General features: G+C 30.3%; 2 protein-coding genes across 2 annotated transcripts in view; both read right to left on the bottom strand.

The window, feature by feature from the left end:
• Positions 1-268: 268 nt before the first annotated feature.
• On the bottom strand, positions 269-21,817 carry LOC124363619 (trypsin epsilon-like). The gene is made up of 3 exons (XM_046818877.1): positions 21,747-21,817; positions 2,711-2,957; positions 269-409 (listed from the first exon to the last, which is right to left on the bottom strand). Exons 1-3 carry the CDS (start codon positions 21,815-21,817, stop codon positions 269-271), a joined length of 459 nt encoding a protein of 152 aa, XP_046674833.1.
• Positions 21,818-22,375: 558 nt separating this feature from the next.
• The window catches only part of LOC124363618 (transmembrane protease serine 9-like), a 43,462-nt gene continuing 41,338 nt past the window's right edge, over positions 22,376-24,499 (bottom strand). Inside the window, exons 8-9 of the mRNA XM_046818876.1 lie at positions 23,248-23,382; positions 22,376-22,516 (exon numbers count right to left, since the gene is read on the bottom strand). Of these exons, the coding sequence (XP_046674832.1) occupies positions 22,376-22,516; positions 23,248-23,382 (276 nt within the window). The remainder of the gene's footprint in view (positions 22,517-23,247; positions 23,383-24,499) is intronic.

Here is a 24,499-nt window from a genome sequence, read left to right as displayed (position 1 = left end):
GTACGAATTCGAGTTTTTTTTTATATTTTTTATATAATCTCATTTTTATCTATTTCAATACGTTGATTTCTTGGACGACAGAGCTCATTTGATGCAGTAAAAAAACTGCCCTAAGTTTTGCAGTTGGAACAGGAGTTTGCGGAGGAATGTGATGGATCTGGGGCAATGAAACCACAATGTAAATATCATGGCTGTACTAACACATATGGTGGTTTAGGCTATGTTACAATCTATACTATTCACTGTAGTTTTCTATATGTCTGGTCAATCACTCTTGTATGGCACTTTTGATCCAGTCAGCATATGCAGGAATATCAGTGTAAACGACCGGACTAGAGAGGCAATCGTTGATCCCAATCAACTGCCCGTACAACGCTCCCTTGTACATCAGCGGGTCTCCCCAGTCAAACTGTACGTGACATTATTTGTTTACTCATATAGAATTGTTATTAGTTTAGATAAGTTGATATAAGTTTGAAACTGTTGGGTGTAAATTTTTTATAATTAAATCAATTTTAGTACTAAACTTCCAATTTGTTTTCCTAAGATAATTCTCAGCAAATTGAAATGATTCAATTAAACCCACATCTTATCTCACCGAACATTATTTAAAAAATTTGAGGAAATGAATCGTTAAAAAGAAAAATAATAAGAGATTTTAATCCGCTAAAATAATTTGGAAAGTGTCACAATAAAATAAATGAAAATGAAGATTTGATAAACTTGACTTGTTATCGAATTTGTAAAAAGCAAATGACACCTCTCAGTAGACAGTATTTAGGTTTATGTTTATATGACATGGATAAAAATTGTCTACCACGTTCATTAAAAAAACTTTTCACCATGAAACCAATAAAATAATATTATAACTTTACTTGTACAATTATATGGCTAGAGAAAACGTTTGATAGTAACATTTGCATCTTTATAATAAATCTCGGGTGGTGTTGTACCATAATTAGTGTAAGAACTTATTTAAATTGTAAACCACCAGATATTATATGTACGTTTCAGGAATAATGCAGGTTCATAAATTTAAATGCTGTGATACATTTTATAAAACTCATGAATTTTGTACTCGCTAATCGAGAGTTTTCCAAGGTAAACTAAAATTATTGTAATTAGTGATAACTAAAATATTCGTCGTTATATCTTAATACACTTACATTGCAAGGTCCTGTTTTTGTGTCGTAGGTACAAATCTGTCTAGGTGTGACGTGATCGGGTTAGATATCTTTACATTTCTGCCAGTCGGAAACCGTCACTTTTGTTGCCATCAAGACAGGCGACGACTCTTCGGACTAAACCCATAATGACGTTATAAAAAGCATAACAATTATTACGTACACTGTTTTCATCCTCCTACTTTAATAAACAATACACTGCTATGTCCAAGGATGGAAAAGATCATATCAATCAACACATTGATATATATTCAATGTTTTAATTTAGTTACAGTATTGTCATATTGCGTAGTGCCAATTGTCTTATATATATAAATATCTATATATATTATATATATATATATATATATATATATATATATATATATCAGTGCAATGCTTGTAATTTTCAGGATAACACTTGAAATGTTTTACGTGTGAAAATCATAATGTAATAGTGTTTTAATTTAGATGGCTAAAATAATTTATAGTATAAATGTAGAGCAATGTTTTAAATCAAACTGAATGCTTAGATACTTTGCAAGTCATTATAGTTTTATTGGCTCAACAAATTCTTCCTGGTATACGACTGGGATTCGACAGCTGATATATGAATTAATCTACTAAATAGACATTTTGATCGTGATATTCCAAAAGATTGTACACAGTAAATTTTGATAAATACTACACTATATAGACCTATGATATATCGGATACGAGAAATAAAACAGCCTTCATGGATAGAAAATATGTTCCTCTCTAATTTAATAAAATGATCAAAAGTTAAAAAAAAATTGCAATGTCTCCCAGAGCTTGTATTTTGGTATCTGTTATTAACACTAAATCGAATCAGTAAATTTTCCAAATCAATTCATTACACATGGTGTAATTTAATTTCATTTCATTTCTGTCATTTTTAAACAAAACAAACCTACAGTCTCAATTGTCCATAAAGCTTCTTTAGTATGAGGAACACTGAGTAGATGATGGTAAATGTAACAGTTTTTAACAGTTAGCGAATATTTTTTCATTGATCTTATGTTTTTAATATTATGGTAACTGAAAGATAAAAGAATAAATTAATTTAAAAAAACCCAATACACCTATAAATTTAAACATATAAAATATTAAAACACTTAGCTAAACTATTCTAACACACTCATCTTATTATAGTGTCTTGGTGAGTAGTATTTTATTATTTAATTCTTATATGAAACCCAATGTAATTAGCGAAAATGAGAATTTATCACATAAGGTACTTCAAGAAAGATTTTATATTTAGATTTTAAATTTTGCATGACCCTACGTTTCTTAAAGAATGAATTCCTTAATGCATAATCTTTTATCAACCTCTGTTGGTACGATGTTTATCATTCTGCCTGTCTTCAGGACATATGGAGAATGAAATGAGCAATGGAAACCTATTTAAGTCTGTTACGACGAGTAGTGTGGTGTACGTTTACGGTGTTAACATTGGCAGATAATATTACCTGTTAGATTGTTACTGTGTTGTTAATTTTTTAGAATGTTACATCGCTACTACTCACTTCTGATCTCCCTCCCCATCCCGCTATCATACCTTTAGTTCCCAATTTGAGACTTTCTGTTCCAAGTTTGATGGCTTTTGCGTTCTTTCCGAACGTGATGGGCTTGTTGAGCTTGACGACCGCAACGTCGTTATCCCATTTGCCCGTATAGTTTTCATGGATTGTAAAATGGTCTACAGTGAAGATCTGGCCGCCATCTTTAGACTCGGTGCTGCCAATTCGGAATGACAGCTCTCTTGTGTCACACCTAAAAAATATTAACTCTACATACATTCTTATGACATAAAAAGTGATTGTATCTTTAAATAAATATGTTTAAGTTAGGTTACCTACTCTGGCTAGGTACAGCAAGTGTGTGACCAAAAGTTTTATTCTTTTTCTAACGAAACACATAAAAACAAATTAAAAATATATAAACCCATTTCTATTTGATTTTAATATTATTTTAATTTTAAATTTGAACGATTATAACATTATGCTTTAATGTTCCTGTTTTGATTATCTATAGGTAGGATTAGTGTAGTTAAGACTTTGTACTAATTTTACCTATGGCTGTTAAATTAACCTAAGAATCTTTCATGGAAGCGAACAGAGTAGATGATTTATTTCTTGTCGGCCACAATTATGTTTAAATCTATCTTATTGTGCTGCAACTTTTAAACATTAATTCGGAAATACTGTTTTTTTGGTTTTCCTTATACTTATATAATACTGCTTTTCAATTCACTTTTGCTGGAACCATGAAAAATAGAGAACTAAAATATAGGTATGGTATATATAAGAGACACAAGGCCAAAAATTCCGCCATCCTCAATGTTTCACTTGCAAAACACGTTTTAAATTCTTTTTAATCCGTAAAGCAGGTGTTCAAAGTTTTCAACAATTGTCTTAATTTTTATCTTAATTTCTGCTGCCCTACAAAAACTGTCAAAGTTTGTCATAAAAACTTGAAAAATAAATGAAAAAATAAAGAATCTTTCATTGAAGCGAACATAGTAGATGATTTATTTCTTGTCGGCCACAATTATGTTTAAATCTATCTTATTGTGCTGAAACTTTTAAACCTTAATTCAGCAAAACTGGTTTTATTGGTTTTCCTTATACTTATATAATATTGAATATTAATATTATAATACTGCTTTTCAATTCACTTTTGCTCGAACCATACAAAATAGAGAACTAAAATATTGGTATGGTATATATAAGAGACGCAAGGCCAAAAACTTCGCCATCCTCAACGTTTCACTTGCTGAAAACTTTTTAAATTCTTTTTAATCTGAAAAGCAGCTGTTCAAAATTTTTAAGACAATTGTCGAAAATTTGTATCTTATATTCTGCTGTCCTACAAGCAAACTACAAAAACTGTCAAAGTTTGTCATAAAAACATGAAAAATAAATGGATTACCAAAGACATCCTGAAATTGAGAGAAAACTTTTCTCCAAAATTAACAGAAACACGAAAGACAATAAAGTTTTTTCCGCAACTATAAAAATATTTATAGAAAATTTATTCAAGCTGCAAAATCATATGATACATTAAATTCGATACTATTCTCCAAAAATATTTCAAAAACCATTGGGGGCATTATTAACAACAAGTCAAAGATTCGAAAAAGTCCAAATTAAAATTTGGGATCGAATTGTGTTTAATGAGATTGAGTTTTTTTGCAAAAGTATCCTGTGAGCAGGGCCCTCGTCCATCATCACATCAAGTAAAACACATTCAAAACCAAGTCCAGTAACCTCAATGGCCTTACACCTGTCGTTGAGGAAGTGGTGGATAGAATCATTCAGCAGCTTCCATCGAAAAGGTCCAATGATACTAATGTAATGTCAATGTGGCTCATCAAGCAATGCTCTAAGCATATTTGAGACATTTTTCTGTATTAGTTAATTTGTCATTTCGCACAGGAGTTTTCCCCTCGCTCCTATAAATCTCAAAAGTAATCCCAATCTTCAAAATAGATGACCCAACACTCATCAATGGTTACCGGCCTGCCTTGATTTAGCCTGTAATAAGCAAAATATTCGAAAAGCTTTTTTAATGATTCAGTTTCTTACCAAATAAAATCAGCTCTCAAATGAACAATTTGGATTCAGAAAGGGCAAATGAACGATAGACGCAGTTGTGAGTCTTGTTGAGACGATTGTAGAGGGCTGATTAAGTGTGTTTTTCGATCTATATAAATTGTTCGATTGTGTTTGAACACCTTACTCTGCTTGACAAATTAGGGTCCCATGGCACCCGAGGCATGCCTCTCTTGCGGAAGAATCGTTCAGTATGCGGATGATACGACTATTTGTTTCAATGAAACAAAATCAGTTTTAGAACAAATACTTTTATATATTTGTTTTATATTATTTTATATTATTTGTTGCAGTAAAGATTTGCGTGCAACATTTTCACAGCCTCAATCTTAAACAAATTCTTCAAAATCCAATGTTCTAAATTTTTCTTTGCGCTCGACAGACTGCGAAAATGGCCTGGCCATCGTGCTGGATGAGGCCGTATTAGAAGAGGTCAATTTCTCAAAATTCCTTGGAATTTACCTTGAACAAGTTTTGACGTGGAATTTTCATATCAATTACGTTTGCTCCAAATTAGCCTCAGGCATTTAAGTGTTGAGGTCTCAAGCTAAATACTGTTATATTCAGGTTATGATGACGGCTTATTATGGCTTGATCTATCCACATCTCACGTATGGACTTGTGCTGTGGGGTGCATGTGCAAGAAACCAATTTTTATGACCGTTCAAGTTTGAAAAACGAGCGATACGCATCATGGCAAAATTAAAATTAAGAGGGTCGTGCTAACCAGTTTTATAAAAGATTGAAACTAGTGACTCTGCCAAGTCTCTACATTTTAGAAACAACGTCATATTGTATGCTTAAATCTACCTTGAACAATGGTCGGGAAGTTTACTCGTACGAGACAAGAGGCAGAGAAAACTACCGAACAAGGAGACACAGGACGGTAGTCCAAGAAAGTTTGCCCTCACAGGCAGTAGTTCATCTCATAAACAGCTTACCAATTTAAATTAAAAATCCGCCTGCACTTTAAGCATTTAAAACTCGTTTGAAAAGCTGATTAGTGTCAAACCTTTTTTATAGCGTGAACGAGTTTATGGCGTATAACTGGGACACCGCACAATCAGAAGGCTTACTCTCGAATTGAGGTGGGTAAATCATTGGCAATGAATGGAGCAGAGTGAGTGTCATAAATGAATGTATGAATGAGAGTTCGATGTAGCATGTGTGTCAAAATTATTAGATATTTGACGTTTGCTATACCAATGTACTTTTTGTCTCCGCAATACTCAGGAACATTAATATTAATGTAATATTTGATATAATGCATATAAGGTCTGCAGGGGACGAAATAAAACTACCTACAAACCTTTTTGTTTATGTCTAATTTTCAAATCTATATTTAATGACAAAATTTCACCGTGCCAAATTTAAACTTTATAACATAATGAAAAGAGTAGCTTTGTTTAGTATAAAATAAGATACATGAAATATTACAAATTCACATCCCAATTTGTTTTTGAGATATCCCACATCACGTAGACAGATGAAGTCAACAAACATTCAATCTTTGTTTAATCATAATCTTTTTCAAATACATACACAGTCTCCACATGCACACTCCCTTCGGAGTAATTTTTTTGATTCATTAATAATTCATAGAAATATGTATGTATATATATATATATATTCACGCTCGGGCGTTTGTGTGTGTTTTATTAAATATGTATAAGCAGCAGTGATCTGATTTGATTTCTAATCAAGATTGGATCTTTAAAAGCACTTGATAGCCCTAATAGTATAATTTAATTTCTAATATGTATATATCAATTTGTTCTCGAGATCATGCACATTCTCTTCGGAGGAAGTAATTTTTGTGATTCAAGAATAAAAATTCACTTAAATATGTATAAATATTTATTTGAATATATTTCAATGATATGTATTTATATATAAATATATTCACGCGCGCGCTATTGTGTGTGTGTTTTAATTCAATATGTATAAATTAGCAGTGGCCTGATTTGATTTCTAATAAAGACTGGATCCTTTGGACAGGTTTCACTGGTGTCAGCTAATAATAGCAATGATTATCGATATTTACAAAATATTTTGTGTCTTAGCTAGCAAAAGAATATTATTTGCATTAAATATCTTTTTTTACATAAAGCTAGAATAATATTAAACTTAGATCTTTACACTTTTCTAAGTAAGATACGCTCTAAAAAGTGCGGGTCTTTATTTCGGGTTTTAAAACAGTATTTTTTTTACCATGAGTAAAATATGGAAAGAGTAAGAACGATTGTTTATGTCTTACCAAGAAACAGTGTAGGCAGTAGTCAGTATCCAGCGAGAGTTGAGAATAACTCCTGTGTTAAAGAATTCATCTTCCAGGAGTATGGCAACCTGCAATAGGTAATTTTGCAACAGGAGTTAAAATATATGGTAACAGCTTAAATCTGCTAATATGCAGACATTTATTCACAGCGTTGTACTATACGCCAAGGATACCACCACTATTTATTAATAATAATCCCATATGTTTTACACACATTCAATTTTTAGGTAAAGTTTATAGTTTATAGTCTAAGTTACTAATGACCAAGAATATGTATGTTTATTGATCACTCAACACTCCTATATTAAATAAATAACACATGCTTACAAATCATAAATAGAGTTTTAACGGTACAAGATTATACGTAAATAAATAAAATGCTATACAATTTATAGTATCTTTAATATTTAAATTATGTATTTGATTGATTCAAAAATAATTCATATGTATATGTATATTTTTGTTGTTGAGTACCTGTTTCACTACCTGTTCTGTAGTTTAATACCTGTAAGCAAGTATTAAAAGTTCTCTTATACTAACAGTTTAGCAGTTTCGTCTGGATAATGCTCTTATTCTAATTTATTTTTCTTAAATTATAATTATAAATGATTAAATTAGAACAAATTTCCAATTATTATGAAGGATAATATTGTAAACACTGTAACCAAGATATGCTATGATATGTATTTATGATAGGTTTAAATAAATAATGCATACACTCAAATAGCTATACTTACTATGAATGGGAATTTTTGAATGGAAGTGGTTTTGCCATTAATTATCCCAAGACTGGATTTCTCATTGTTACTGCTTACGATGTTAGCCCTAGAATGTTGCCCCCGAATTTGTAGCCCTCTTGCCAAACCTGTAAAGCGTAACATTGTTACTGCTTATGTTGTTAGCCTGAGGATATTTACCAATGAAGTGCGACGTATGTACGGATAAATTACTATTGTTAGCATTATTACAATTATTATCGAATTAACTTAAGATTGAAATCTTTGTTTTGCTAAAGTGTTGTTAAAAAAATACATGTTATTTTATCGCGTAAAAACCGATCGTGCTGAAATTTAAAATGGATTTCCTTAAAGTCTCTGGTTGCCCTAGTCTTATTTAAAAATTCCTTCCCAGCTACGTCCACTACTCCCGAAATATACATTTGAACAAAGATGTTATTATTTCAAGATCTTGTTAAATTTAATAAAAAATTATGTGTAAAAAATGTTTTTTTAACGGCCAAACATGTGTTTTGCCAATTGTACTACTATTAATATTTTTTACATTTATAGTTGTGGAAGCTAAAGTAAGCTTAATACTCACAATATCTCCTATTTAAGGGTTTTCCTCAAACTCTGTGTAGCATGGGGTAAGACAATATCCAGATAACAAAATTAAATGTTTAAGTAAAATAATACTTTTAACTATAAATATTAAAAACAAGAATGTTACTATTTATCTTGCACTATATATTTAAGGACTGTTGTAAAATCCATCTTAGTTGTCTCTTGACTAAAGTATGCTTCTCAGACCTGATTATGTAATATATATTCTTGTCGGGTAAATAAGGCATAATGAAATATGTAGCAAGAAATACTAGATTAAATTAAAATGTCCATAAATATACATACCCAATTGGAAAAATAATTTACGGGAACTAGAAATCCTGCTAAACGTTTAAAGTCTGCCAAAAACGCATGCGGATTTATGAGTATTACCGTCGTATCGATCCGTATAAAATTATAACCTTAATAATAATTGATTAATTTTATGTATAAAGTTTGTCTTATGGTACGCGTAAGTCTGGAAACACGTGTCAGTCCCTTGCACAGGATAATACATGATATAAGAGATATCATGTATTTAATCAAATTAATCACACATTTTGTAAATTAACACAAATGATATAGACACAATTCCAGGTACTGATAAATGACCACTGTTCTACAGTAAATAGCAATCGTCATGCCATACAGGAGACGGGACCAAGTCGTGTAACATTACATTCTTGTTAGTATCTAGGTTATTGTTTCCTTTCAAGATTCCAAATTAAAAGAAAAGTATAATAACAGTTGAATTCATCATTCATAAGGTCATAAAATAAGTTTATATCAAACAATTGATTACGTTAAACATAATAATAACATTTGTTTGCTGTAATAATTTTTAATGGGATTTTCAAAACTTTAGAGACCAGTAGGGCGTAGATCGGAAGGATATTAGAAATATAAATAGGCCTCATAACATATGTTAACCAGAGAACCTAAGAATAGTTATGTAAAATAAGTATAACGTAATTGAGTAATGCACATACACATACGCTAGATGTTTACGTGATGGTGTAAATTAGTGTACTTGCTAGTAACTAATTATATAAAAACGTTTTTTAAATGTAGAATATGTATATTTAAATTAACCTATATATCCTTTTTTAAATAGTACACATAAAATATGTGTTGTGGGTTACTAAGATGTACCTACCATTCTCAAAAAGTTACTAATATATTGTTGTACATATCTAATAGATGCAGTCGACATATGAATATATTCCAAGGATAATGTGCAGACAGACAGATTGAATTGTATTTATATTGTACTTTAATTATGTATTTCATAATAGATAAAAGTAGACTAAAGTATGTGTGTGTAGTATTAGCAGGAAAATAGCAAAATTTAATATTTTACTAAAGCTTGTTGTAAATTCAATTTAAGGAGTAGTACTTTATTAATGGATACCATCACTAAAGTGAAAAAAAGTATCAGTGAACAATAATATTATCTTTACTTTGTTCATCTTAGATTTGGTATTACCCTATTACAACGTTACTAGTAAAAACCTTTTCGGTTACTACATGTCATTCATACGACATAAAGAACATAATAGTAGTAAAATAGATTGTTTTAACAAATTATCGTTCAATATTTTCATATTTTCCACCACTCCCATACATTGCCAAACACAATATTCCACTCTAAGAATCACTTATTTCTAACACTACTTACATAAACTCAGGAGAATCACGATAAAATAAATAAATGCCACTTTCATTGTAGTATTTATAGATCACTGAAGGAAAAGATATTACTTAAACCTACCAGCGGTTAGAATGTTTAATTTAATATGAATTGTGGTACGGGTTTAAATATCATAAAATTATCAAGACAGTTTAAGAAAAAGTTAAGATAATCTATTTGTGTTTGATTTTCCAATAATTGTTATGATTTGAGATAACATTGTTGTTTAATATATCATAGATACTTCAAAGAAAATTTTGCCTACACCTGATTAGATCTCATTGCTCTTTTTAATGAAGGACAGGGAAATTTACTGGCTACAAGGAAATACATTTCCAAAGCTAAAATTATTCTCTTAAGTGATTTTGCACAAGATGTATTACGCAATGTATAAAATTGACAGCTTTTTGAAAGCCTTCTAATATTTCTTACATATTACTTAAAATATTCTTATTTTTTAATTTAAAATATTACTAAAAAGACCTCCTCTATTTATACAATGGATGCGGTTAAAATATAAACGTTCACGTGTTAGACAACTCATTACTTAGTAATAATTTATTTAACATATACTATTTATATTATACCATTTTTTATAAAAATGTAATGAACAATTATGTTTATTAGCAGTCTTTGAAAAAAATAATGTTAAAACTCAGTAACATTTAATTTTGCTTTCAATAAACGTGATGCCAATGTGTTTTGATTATTTTGTTTACTCAGTATGTAATGAGGAGTTTTATAATAGCGTTCATCCAAAACAGTTTACAATGTTTGTTTAAATATTCTTACTGAACCACAAAAATCCGTCATTTCGTATTGGAAATAATATTTAGTTCACATTGTCCACCGCCATATTTGATCCATATGCAGAATTTTAATGGATAATTTCGATTAAGTTTTTGGACAAATCAAGTTTACGTTAGCCGTTTGTTTAACCGTACTTTAATAAAGTAAAGCACTTTAGCGGTTGGAAACATTTTATATGTCTGTCTATCTATCTTATCTATATCTGGTGAACTAACTGATGTATAGACTTGAAATATTACATGAAGCTTCTTATCTACAGAGGACACATGAAGTTTGATGATTCTGTAAGATACCTAATGAAATTTAGTTAGCGAACATTTTTACATTGGGTTTTTAAGAATCATGATAGCAACGATAAAGTTTCAGGATAAACAAATCGTATTTGACAACACATAGTTTGATAAATGAGCAATTGAGATTTTGTATGAAATCTTAACAAAGCATGTTAAGTGATGCTTGGTGGTCTACCTTGTATATATATTATTCACTTATTTATAAATTTATGAAATTTATAAATCAACTTACATGTAAAGATATATTAGACTGTAATTTCATTACAAATTATTTTTAAAATCGCATTAATCTTTGGAATATTGGATAATATTTTGTTGGCTAATGTGTCTGTACAGTTTTATTACTTAGATATCATTTATAGTTTTAAAATCTTTATAAGAAACTAAAACAAAAACAGTTTACGATTAATGGTTCTGTCGGAAATTATAGTATATGTTTTGGTGCCAAATTTACGTTTTTGTACTGTGGGTCTCAAGAAGGTAAATCTAAAATAATTATTCAAAATATCTATTATATGAAACAAAAGTATTAATTACCCCACAAAAATCCCTTATGATATATTTAAACCTCAAGAAATAAAAAAGGCGTAGGCGTGAAAATGTGCCCCATACGTTTTATGTGGACAAATAATTCTAAAAAATTACTGTATTCCAAGCGGTTGTTTTTTTTTGTAATATACTGAAGATTTTTGCTGAAATAGAAAATATAAACATTTACAAATAATAAGAGATAAACTTATAAGGAATACGTAAGGAGAATAGACGATGACAGATCACGAGAGTATAGACTCTGTCTCCTTGCTATAGACTTCATGGGTGCACATTTTATTTAAAATAATGGCCTACATTATAGCTGAGAACAACATAAAGAGTTTAAATCGCATTAAATTCACACCAATAACAATTAATTATAAGAAGTTAAGATATGTAGAAGGTAAAACATATAACTTTCACTGGTCTAATTTTTATTACGTTAAACCAAGAACACTGTAATATATTTAGATTACTGCTAATAATCAATCCTAAATAAAAGATAATTTCTTGCTTAAACAGATTTTTTTAATTAATGAATTTAAATGGAATGCCAAGACCTGCCAAACAGATTTTTGAATTAAACAGTCCGTAGAGTGACGAGACGATTTTATTCTATTTTTGTGATTGTAAGAAAAATATAAATCATTCAAATTTATGTTTGAGAATTTTGTATTAAATAACTTGTAATAATATTTAGAAAAAGTATTGAACACAAACTGTAGAGAGGCAATTTATTATCAAATATGAATGACAAATCTGTAAAGAATTTATTAATCACAGATGTCGCTAACGTCTTGTATTTGAAACAAATTTTTTCACAACTTTCAGGTTTAAATAAAATAATAAATCATGGCAGAATAAGTACGACACTTTAAATATTTGTAATTATTTCGTATTGCATATAATGAATACAATACAACGCTAAAAGCTTTTAAATTGGTATTGCAAAGAATTTAAAACATATTATCGTTATTATTGATCGAGACTTATTGAATAATTAATGAACTTCGTATTTCAAATAATTTTCATAAGCGATTAACAAAGAGAATACATGGATTTTTGTCTGGAGATTCATGAAAGATACTCCACGCCAGTAAACTCAGAACCAGAACTAAGAGGAAGAATATTAGCAGCATTTGAGAAACTTCGCCAAACCTTATATTTCAAAGTTACAGTTAGAGCGATGATGAAAAGAGCAAGAGCATGTCTTAGGAAACAAGGCAGGCAGTTTGAAAATGATATATGAAATTTTAAAACTGTGTGAGGATTTTCTCTTTTATCATTACTAGCTGAACAACAAATGTTTCACCATTTTACTCATAATCATAATAAAATTTGTCCTTTTTAGTGTATTTTAGTGTATATTATAACTTTAATACCAACTTGTATTAGTGTTGTTTGTTACAAACGTCTATGCTTTTCCACATTCAACTTCACTTTTCTCCAGCTATTTAAACCAGGAATAAATACTTTTTATGTTAAAAAGTAGCTTATTAAATGGACAAGTTTTTGTGAAATTTTACAATTGAATCTCACTTAAATTTCACCAGAATATTGGTTTAAATCTTTTTTTAATCTTAAAAGAAATTTCATTTTTCTTACTTTTATTGGTAATAAGTATCACATAAAGTTATGTGAATTAATTATTATGGTCTTTTTAATTGCAATTTCATGAAATTTCAGAAAGCTCCAATAAAAAATTATTTACAAAATAAAAATTGGAGAAAAATGCAGTTTTTTACATAATTACATAAATTTTCTGAAAAATAAAAAAAAATCAAACAGGATTTTTTGGATAACAATTTGCGGTGAATGTAAGACGTAACGCAAATATGTCTAGGCTTATTTAAACGAATAATACTCTTTCCGACAAGAATTTAACTCAAAATTGTCTGACTGTCTGTCACTTTGTTACGACGTATTGGTCAACATAAACCAGCCTTGTTAATTCAGCCACCTAGATAAAACACACAGCTTATACTCTTGTAAAAGTCTTATAAGAGGCTTATTAAATCATTAATGAACATCTTATTTCCAATAATTTTCATAAGCGATTAACAAAGAGAATACTACACGAAGAGAAAATTAAAGTATTAAATGTGTTAAAGTAGAAAAAATACATAAACACAGTTTTATAACAGGCATTGAATCAGTAAAAACAAATTATAACTATAAAAAAGAGGAACTTATTAACTGCTCACTCTTATTGTTTTAGAAAATATTTCGTTTTTTTCATTTCCATATAACATTGTTATTAATTTTTGTTCTTCACATAAGGATTCTACTTTATTTAACTGTTTACAAAGTATTCTATACACTTTCGCCATACTATTTTTATTACGTACATGTGAATATTGCTTTGTACGCTATAAGTTTGTATGTTCCACAAACTTATAGGAACTTAATTTCTTATTTTCGGTTTAAGCGCTTTGATTCTCCTTTGCTAGAATAATTGAATGGTGCACCCATTCTATGGAAAATATCATTACCACTCTAGCAAATAGATTCTAAGTACTGGCCTTATGTTGGCCGTACTCCTGGCATGTTGTTAAGTTCCTTTGCCAGTAACAAACATTTCCTTCCGAGGGTGCTTGTTATTATTATCATATCTGTTTGTGTTTCTTTCTTGGCAACATTTATTAGAGTTTACCAAATCTTCGACATAAGTGTTAGTTTTTCATGTTTCTCCAGTACAAATATCTACTAGGGTAGCATCTTTTTCTCTATAAATAGATTTCCATTATGAAAATTCGTGATTAATTAATTATGAAATAATTTTTTTAAATATAACATTTATGTATTGTATAGTTTTTTTAATTAGCCTAATCATTTTCTTGTATTATCCTCTCTATTTTGTGCTACATTTACCCAGTAATGTGTGTTTCCTAGTGTGTTCTGCGATTTCGGGGTTTTTTATTTGTAATTAAGGTGGACTCTCATTTTAAGTACTATTATGGTGAATTCCATTATAAAACCTAGTATCAAGAATCGAACTTATTGTAAAAAGTAACTTTAGGGTATTATACAATCAGTGATAAAGACACCAAGCACTTACGTTTTTATGTTTTAATATTAAAACTGGTAGTGATGTTATCCCAAGTCAGACGCTGATCTAGGTACATTACAAGGAATATTGTTAACAGTGTTTCCTGGAGTGGAGCATCCTCCACAAACACTGAAGGTTTTGTTTCAGAGTCTTGATTCCTCAATGCAAATTGTATGACATTTGTTTTTGATCATCAGTCAGAAAACATAATTGTTTCGAGGTCCTGAACTGTTCTGGCCTTGACGCAGAGAGTCATATCAACCACCTAATGAACCACATTTCTATTTTGTATTGATTGGTTGTGATCATTTATGTAAATGAAAAAGAGAATTGGACCAAGGATATATCCCTGCGGGACTCCATGAGTGATCTTTCATTTTGGTGATACGGTCCGAAATCTATACACACTGCTCTTGTTTGCAACGACAAGACACAATTCATTTAAAGGCAGACCCTGTACTCCACACATCTCTAACATGTGATGCAATGTTCCATGACGCACACACTCTAATCCTTTGGAGAGGTCGAGAAAAACGCGTAACACATGTTCCCGCCTTTCCAGTCCATCGCCAACTTGCTCAATGAGGTTTTTTACAGCAGCTGTTGTACACTTTTTTCTCTGAATCCAAATTGAGTGGGATTGACAATTTCCAAATTTTCCAGAAAACATTTGAGTAGTTCAACAAAGATTTTCTCAAAGACTTTTTTCAAGACTGGCAGAATTGAAATCGGACGGTAGTTGCTGATGAGCAAAGGACCATCCTTTTTGAAAATTGGAATATTTTTTGCTCTTTTCAATTTTGATAGGAAGATACCAATCTTCAATTAACAGTTACCCATTTTGTTAGTGGTGTTATTAACTGCTTGAAACAACGTTTTAACATCTACATTAACACTCCATTGATGGCACATGACTTTTTGTGTTTTAGTCCCACAAGTACACGCGCCGCTTCTACCTAGATCACAGGGGCTATATCCAAAGATGTCACCAGTTCCCAGATATTGACAGCACTTTTGCGAGATATTGTCGAATCCGCATGTGTTACAGCTATAAAAATATTTTGCTAAATTTTTATTACGAGGTTTCTTGAGACATTTGATTTTGAAAATTTCCAAAGATAATATATATATATATATATATATATATATATATATATATATATATATATATGTAGATATATATTTATTTATATTCATTTATAATTGTATAATATCTGTAGAAATTTTCATTTTGAGAGGTCATCAGAATCGAGTGAAAAAACATTAGTATGTTTCCAGATACATGGATTCCTTTCGTAATTTTATTTATCCAGGTACCTCCGTTCGTTTTCTGTCTTTTTATCTTTTTGTATGGAAAAACATACCAACACGAAAATTGTTACGTTAAAATAGCTTTAAAAATGTTTATGCTAGGCTACTTCTCCTTTTAATTTATTCAGGTTTCAAAACTGAATTCATGAAATGCTTTAAGTATTGTGCACTCTGCAAAGCATTAAAATAATGTCCAATAAAAAGAATACAGATTCTTTAGTTTATTTTTGAGAGCAGCAAATGAGGTTACCACACTGATATGTTTCACCGCGCAATCATATGGTATTTTTACCGTGTGTAGTAGTGAGATTGTCGCGTCGACAATTCATGCTTTATAAAAGCGCAATTCCTGGTTGTATTTCACCAGGTTGTATATTAAAGTGTAACTGCATTGTGTGACATATTAAACACCTGACGAGGCCTAGTGCAGTGTGTGTACTTCGTACAGGGACAGATCGGTTCCGCAAACCCGAATTGAGACCGCACACCAAGACTACGTACGATAGTAGCAGGTGTTTGTGTGCATCAGTGAAGTTTAAATAATTAGGAGTGTCTCTGTGTTACTCTCAGAGACAGAGCGTAATCCGCTAAACGACCGTAAACCAATAAAAAGAATAGTGGGTCGTGAATTTTTCTTGCACCAATTTAAATACCTTTTACTTAAAACAATTTAAAATCCTATCAAAAGAGTATACAGAAAACTGTGACAAGATTTATACTTGAGATTTATAACACTTCTCTAGGCGATATTTGCAGTGAATTAGTATGTTTGCTTTAGAAGACATTTTACTACTAACTGTCTCTTAGCTCATTATTTCTTAGTAAAATGTAATTTTAACCAATTACTATATTTTTAGCACCACATTGAAGATGTGATCTCCCTTCTTCAAAATTAAAACCACTAATATGTCAATATTCACAAACTGGTTTTCTAAGAATAAAAAACGATATAATTTATTTAACTATATAAAGGACTTTAAATGTATTTTAAATATTTGACTCAGTATTACAAATATAATAGCGTAGATCTCAGTGAGCTTTGTAATGGGGAAATTTGTTCCAAGCACGCATATCATGATTTTTCATAGGCTCATTTTGCTCGTTTATTTTTATGTTATTTAAAAGCAATCTAAGTTCGAAAGTATGTTTCCATTGCCTGGAATATATTTTATTAACTCCTGTAAAATACTAACTTGTCCTTAGTAACACTTCATGTTTTCCTAAATATTTTATTCAAGCCGAATGAGGAAGGATTCAATGACATGTTGCCTATATGTTTTAATAAAAGTAATCTGCCCGCACAAATTTCGTGTATTTATTAAGTAGCAAAAGTTTTTAGACAAACATTTCTGCAGTGGATAGTACAGAATTGACTCTGGTCTCCAAAGCCTATAATTTATTTTATCGAAACTATAATATAGACCATATTGCTCTCCTGGAATGTAAAAGGAATCTTCATCCTAGAAATAATATGGCAATTTAAAGTTCTCATGTTGAAAATAATTGTGTGTTATAAAGAAACTTGCTTAAAACAAGCAGATGTACTTACTCAATAAATATTGAGATTAATGACACAAATAAAGGTAGAGTAGCAGCACTGGTCTTATAAATGGAACAAAACGCAGTCTGTTTCCCTCTCATATAGGTTCTCTGAGGTTTTCCTTTTGCTATTCTCATGAAGTAAAGAGAAAACATCATGACTGAGATCCATGGATCTCTGCAGGTTCGGGGTTCTCACTCACCATTACTCTGTTGTGGTCTTGATCATATAAATAAAAAATTGCAATTAACACAAAAATGAGAGCTAAGCGTTGAAAATGAATATTGTTAGAAAGTTTCGCTATAGGAAATTACTATTTTGAATTATTTATATATCAAAGTATTAAAGCATTACAATGCAAATGCCAAGTTTAATAGTTTGCTAATTATAACAGAGTTCATTCATGTAAGTTGAAAATTAAAATTAATTTATCCGTTTTGGGAAGCATAACAGGTGTTGTATGTTCTAACACAAAAAAGTTCTTCTTCATTCTAAAATACATTATCCGAACTAAAAACTCTAGGTTTCATTTTCGCATCAAAACATTCAAATAATACTAATTGAAAAACAGTCTTATTTCAACAGTTAAATCTGAAGAATAATATGATAATTCCAAATAAGGAAAGAAAAAGTTATGTTTATAGTATTTATTCTTTTCACTTTCCCTATTTATTCTTATGTTAAACTAAAAGATATTACACACTAACTAGTTAATGGCAACGTAGTCATCCATCAGGAATGTATTACTGTAGTATGAAGTACATATTTTAAATATGAATTCGCTCAATATTAACTGTTTGATAATAGTTTTGCAAAGAAATATAAGGACCATAATAATAGCGATTAATTAAAATTTTTATTATTTTGTAAAATATATTTTTGACGAAAACCCTATATGTCAAAAGGTAAAAAATCCAATCGATTCATAAATCTGAATAGATTCCTTTTGGTATTTAGTACTGACGTTTTACTTACAAGTGCAGAACTAATAAAAAACTAAATTTTTTAGAAATAAATTTTGTAACGGAATTTTATGTAAAATCAGTTCAAACTTGATGGATATTTACAGTGATTTTTTCATTAAACAAATATTTTTAAACAACTTCAAAATAAAAATAAATAAATATCTCTATTTTGATTATACTATCACCGAGAAAGACCGGTCTTAAATTTCATAATATGGTCAGTTCCAGTTCAAAAACTAATATTAAATTACAGCAGCTTGAAATGAAACACTTGAAACCGGTTACGATTACAAAACAGCAATGCCCCCCCCCTCCTTAACTGATTCACACTCTTGGTGTTACTTTTATTGTTACATTCAGCATTGTTTGTGTGCAATAAAAGACTGCGTATCATAGTTACAGTATTTATCACATTCAAGCTGTGTTAGTGAGGAGCGTTTATGAATACTCGTTGGGGGCCTCTGGGGAGGGATGGATAAATTACACTTTTGTTTGTATATCTGAACTATAACACAAAAACTAATAGATGTTTAGACCTAAATTGTAGAATGACACTTCATTTATATAAAGACAAGATTTGAGTTTGATAATAATGAAATACCATGAGACTGATAAAAAATCCTATCTTTTATGATATGATGAGAACGCATATATTTCGAATTTTCTACATTAATTTAGGTAGCAAAATTTTTCTTAGGTCTGCCTGTATTAAGGCTAAAAATACCTCAAAAATATAATGTTTTATCTATATTAAATATTTTTAATGATCATTTCTACATTAAATTCAAGGATTGATCAAGTTTAGCTATAAGACTGAAATTCATTTGAAACTTAATTTATACCAAGGGAAAATCGATTTCGATATTCCTTTATAAGGTTTAAATGAGTCCATTACTAAGAGACTTATATCGAGAGTAAAAATAATATTTTTTGTTAGAATAATAAATATTAAATTCAGTTTTCTGTAAGGTTTTATTGATTATTACACTGCAGTAGAAATTTTAAGTAAACGTTTGATAAAATGGTGAAAGTATAAATAGCAATAACGAAAAGAGATAAATTTTCTGAACAATGAAATGGCGTGGCAGGACCGTTATATCAGAGCGACGCCTCTGGTAGGCTCACAACTGTTCACACCGATCTCAAGAAGTAATTTCTCTTTAAAACAAGTTGTCTCACCAAAAATACATGGGAGAATTATTTTAATTCTCATTTCAAAATAGCAGTCACGTATTTTATAATATTGCATTAGTATTTGATATCCTCAGCTAAAAATATTATTCTAAACTTCAATCGGTTTTCATTTATTGTGACGAGTTAGAAGGTGACGTGAATAGTGTTTTAATTTTGTTAAGTCTTTCGTATCAAATTCACAAATTATAAAAATTCCATGAAATCATCAAGTTATCTGATGAAAAACAGAAGTTCTTCCTACAAACAAACTTCAAGAAGTCAATTAAGTCGTGGTGAGATGAACATTAAGAGACTCTACAAAGACTATAATTGTGGCCTAATCGACATACACGTGTCTTTTATCATAGAGTAATGTTGATTAGAGAAGAAAACAACGATGTCAAAAAATTCATTATTTATTCAACCAAGAATTCGCTGTCGGTCAGGGCTTCATGGCCCATTTGACCCAGTCGAAAAACACAGGCACATCCACGTACAAGGCAGGATCAGAGAGACGGTTTAACACCCAGTCACAGTCAGAATGTACATGCAATTAAAAGTATAAATACTACTATTTTTAACTGTTATTATTTAATAAAGATAGTTTTATTTTTCTAAACAGCCGAAATGATAAAAAAGCTTTTTATTTCTTCAAGGTTTTGGAAACGATATTGTCCAGGTGACGAGCAATGTACATATTAAGTCGCCAACAAAAGTTTTCTAATACTCTGCCCTGCATTATATATATATATATATATATATATATAATTATAATATATATATTATTGTACGGGAAACAAAGCAAAATCATGTATGTGAAAAAAAATTCTTAGACCTAAGAAAATTTTAATAGCTATAAATGTACAATTTATGGCAGATTCTCTTAGGAACATGGAATACTCATCGGACATATAATTAACTGGAACCAGAAGTGCTCATACACGTGCAAAGCCTCCTAGCTTGCTTGCTAAACCTCGGATAGCTGTACATATATTTTTTATTCGAAACACAAGGCAACTATTTAATTAACATCCAAAGGTCTTTGAACTAAATTCATTATGGATTAACAATCTAATAAGCACACTTATTAATTTTTTCGTTCGGGAACTTGTAGCTAACGGTCCTGCTGCCGAGCAACACCTCGCGTGCCATGTCCGCGGGTTTAACTTCGAGTCTCTGAGTTAGATATTAATGATGAGTACTACAACTTCGGGTGCGAATTTAAAACTTCTAGTCTACTAACCTTCACTTTTTTCCGACTACAGCTACAATGTCGAACCAAGATGCTGACGCGCCCGCACATGTGAGTCAACATCACGTGAAGTGAAATAAATTTCACTATTACATTGCAAATTTAATGTTTAAATGAATATTTTACAGAGCGTAATAAAGTTTATTCAAGTAAGTTGGACGGTAAAATAATTTCATCTACTTCTGGTAAACATATCATGTGTTGCCTGTTTCCAGCCCCTACGTTATTCTTTATTACTTAATCTAATACATTGTCTTTTGTTTAATTTTTATACAAATACTTTAACAATATTAGTTTTGAATGAAGTTCCACTTTAAGAATGGAGGCGGAAGATTTGTATACGTATCTTATGTTCATATGTACAAGGTAGGACGTCCCACTAACAATTTGTATGTATTTTCTTATTCAGTTTTGAGTTTTAATCATCTATAGTCTTATTTGTGTATGAAGTTTCATTTATATATGGACAACACTAAGGTCAATGAAGGAAATGCTACTCCACGGAATAAGTATTTTTACATTGGCTGCTTTATGAGTCATGTATTCATAGAGTAAGTAGATAAAATAATATATTTGAAACTCAACGTTAAAATTCAATGTAAAGAATTGATTTTATCACACTTATGCATTGTAGTACTCTCCCTAGCTCAATTTTGAACGTAGCACGTTGACTGTCAAGGATTATTTAAAATTTGAAACATGAGGCACAATCTTTAAAACCGGCACACAGGCACCGTGAGGACAGCCAGTGGTCCTCAAAGGTGAGAGCCAACCTCAGGTCATGAAAGCCACAACCGGTCGTCATTTTGGCTTCAACAATTTTATTTTTACTTTATTTTAATTAATATTTTTAGACTGAAGAAATAATCTATATCTATACCTCCAAAAGTATTCAAACCAACATAAAACCACACTTTTGCAATAAAGAAATCACTTAACTTAAAATAACAGAACTACTTTAAATCAAAAAGAAAAAAAACCAGCAAATAATTACTCATATTACTAATTAATTCTAAAAGATTGTATACTTTTCCTATGCTAGATTGAAAAATAAGTCACGTATACGAATTCGAGTTGTGAATATTAGATAAAAGATTTAATTAATTTTTTGATATCTCTCATTTTTATCTATATCAATACATTGACCTCTTAAATGACAAAGCTAATTTGATGCATATAAAAAACTGGCCTAATTTTTGCAGTTGGAACAGGAGTTTGCGAGGGAATGTGGATGGATCTAAGACAATAAAACCACAACGTAAATATCATTGCTGTACTAACACATATGGTGGTTTAGGCCATCTATAAATAAGCTCTGTTACAATCTATACTATTCACTGTAGTTTTCTATATGTCTGGTCAATCACTCTTGTATGGCACTTTTGATCCAGTCAGCATATGCAGGAATATCAGTGTAAACGACCGGACTAGAGAGGCAATCGTTGATCCCAATCAACTGTCCGTACAACGCTCCCTTGTACACCAGCGGGTCTCCCCAGTCAAACTGTACATGACATTATTTGTTTACTCATATAGAATTGTTATTAGGTTAGGTAAATTGATAGAAGTTAGAAACTGTTTGGTGTATATGATTTATAATTAAATTAATGTTATTACTAAACTTCCAATTTGTTTTCCTAAGATAATTCTTAGCAAATTGAAATAATAAAATTAAACCCACATCTTATCTCACCGAACATTATTTAAAAAAATTGAGGAAATGAAGCGTTGAAAAGAAAAATAATCAGAGATTTTAATCCGCTAAAATAATTTGGAAAGTGTCACAATCAAATAAAGGAAAAATACAGATTTGATAAACTTGACTTGTTATCGAATTAAAAAAAAAATTATATCTTGTTTATATGACATGGATAAAAATTGTCTACCACGTTCATTAAAAAAATTTTTCACAATGAAACCAATAAAATAATATTATAACTTTAATTGTACAATTATATGGCTAGAGAAAACGTTTGATAGTAACGTTTGCATCTTTATAATAAATCTCGGGTGGTGTTGTACCATATTTAGTGTAAGAACTTATTTAACTTGTAAACCACCAGATATTATATGTCCGTTACAGGAATAATGCAGGTTCATAAATTTAAATGCTGTGATACATTTTATAAAACTCATGAATTATGTACTCGCTAATCAAGAGTCTTCAAAGATAAACTAAAATTATTGCAATTAGTGATAACTAATATATTCGTCGTTATATATTAATACACTTACATTGCAAGGTCCAGTTTTTGTGTCGTAGGTACAAATCTGTCTAGGTGTGAGGTGATCGGGGTAGATATCTTTACATTTCTGCCAGTCGGAAACTGTCACTTTTGTTGCCATCAAGACAGGCGACGACTCTTCGGACTAAACCCATAATGGCGTTGTAAAAAACATAACAATTATTACGTACACTGTTTTCATCCTCCTACTTTAATAAACAATACACTGCTATGTCCAAGGTGCAATGCTTTTAATTTTCAGGATAACCCTTGCAATGTTTTACGTGTGAAAATCATAATTTAATAGTGTTTTAATTTAGATGGCTAAAATAATTTATAGTATAAATGTCGAGCAATGTTTTAAAACTAACTGAATCCTTACATACTTTGCAAGTCATTATAGTTTTATTGGCTCAACAAATCCTTCCTGGTATACGACTGGGATTGGACAGCTGATATATAAATTGATTTACTAAATTGACATTTTGATCGTGATATTCCAAAAGATTTTACACAGTAAATTTTGATAAATACTACACTATACAGGGTGATTCATGAAGTTCTCCCCCCACTTCTACAGCACATTGTACTAGAAAAAATAATGAAAAAATGTTATATAAACGTAGGTCCGAAAACGCTTCGTTAGCGAGTTACAGCTAGCGAAAGATTTCGCCTGAATTCCTGGGTAAAGAGTAAAATAAAGCCATACTGAACTTTTGGAAAGGTTAATTAAGTAAGAAATATCGTGGATTCTTATGTATTTTTACCTGATAAAGCTAATAAAATAGGTTTCAGAACTGTACCTGTAGTAGTTTTTGAGGGATTCAGGGTTAAATGCAAAAAATTGGGGCACGAAACAATGTTTTTTTAAGTTTGATGTACAATAACTTTGTTAAATTGGTAATAAATACATAAAATCAACAAATATTAATTGTAGAGAATTTAAATCTGAGAAAATTGATATAATCAAAGTCTAAAATAAAACAGAAATAAGTACCAAAAAATCGATTTTATTCAGTATAATACATTACTAGTTTTAAGCAAAATTAATCAGGTTGGGCCAACCGTACGCACCTTTTTATAATAGATGTTCGAAAATGAGGCCATCATTATCAATACATTTTTCAGCACGTTTGTGTATTGCTTTTGTTGCGTTTCTTAATTTTTCAGGACTTCCCTGTATCTGCACAGCCAAATCCATAATACGGGCAATTAATTCATCACGAGAATTCACTTTTGTCTTGTATACAATGTCTTTCATC

The sequence above is a fragment of the Homalodisca vitripennis genome, chromosome 5 (genome assembly GCF_021130785.1).
Source record: "Homalodisca vitripennis isolate AUS2020 chromosome 5, UT_GWSS_2.1, whole genome shotgun sequence".
NCBI lineage: Eukaryota > Metazoa > Arthropoda > Insecta > Hemiptera > Cicadellidae > Homalodisca > Homalodisca vitripennis.
This window is presented reverse-complemented; position numbering and strand designations above follow the sequence as displayed.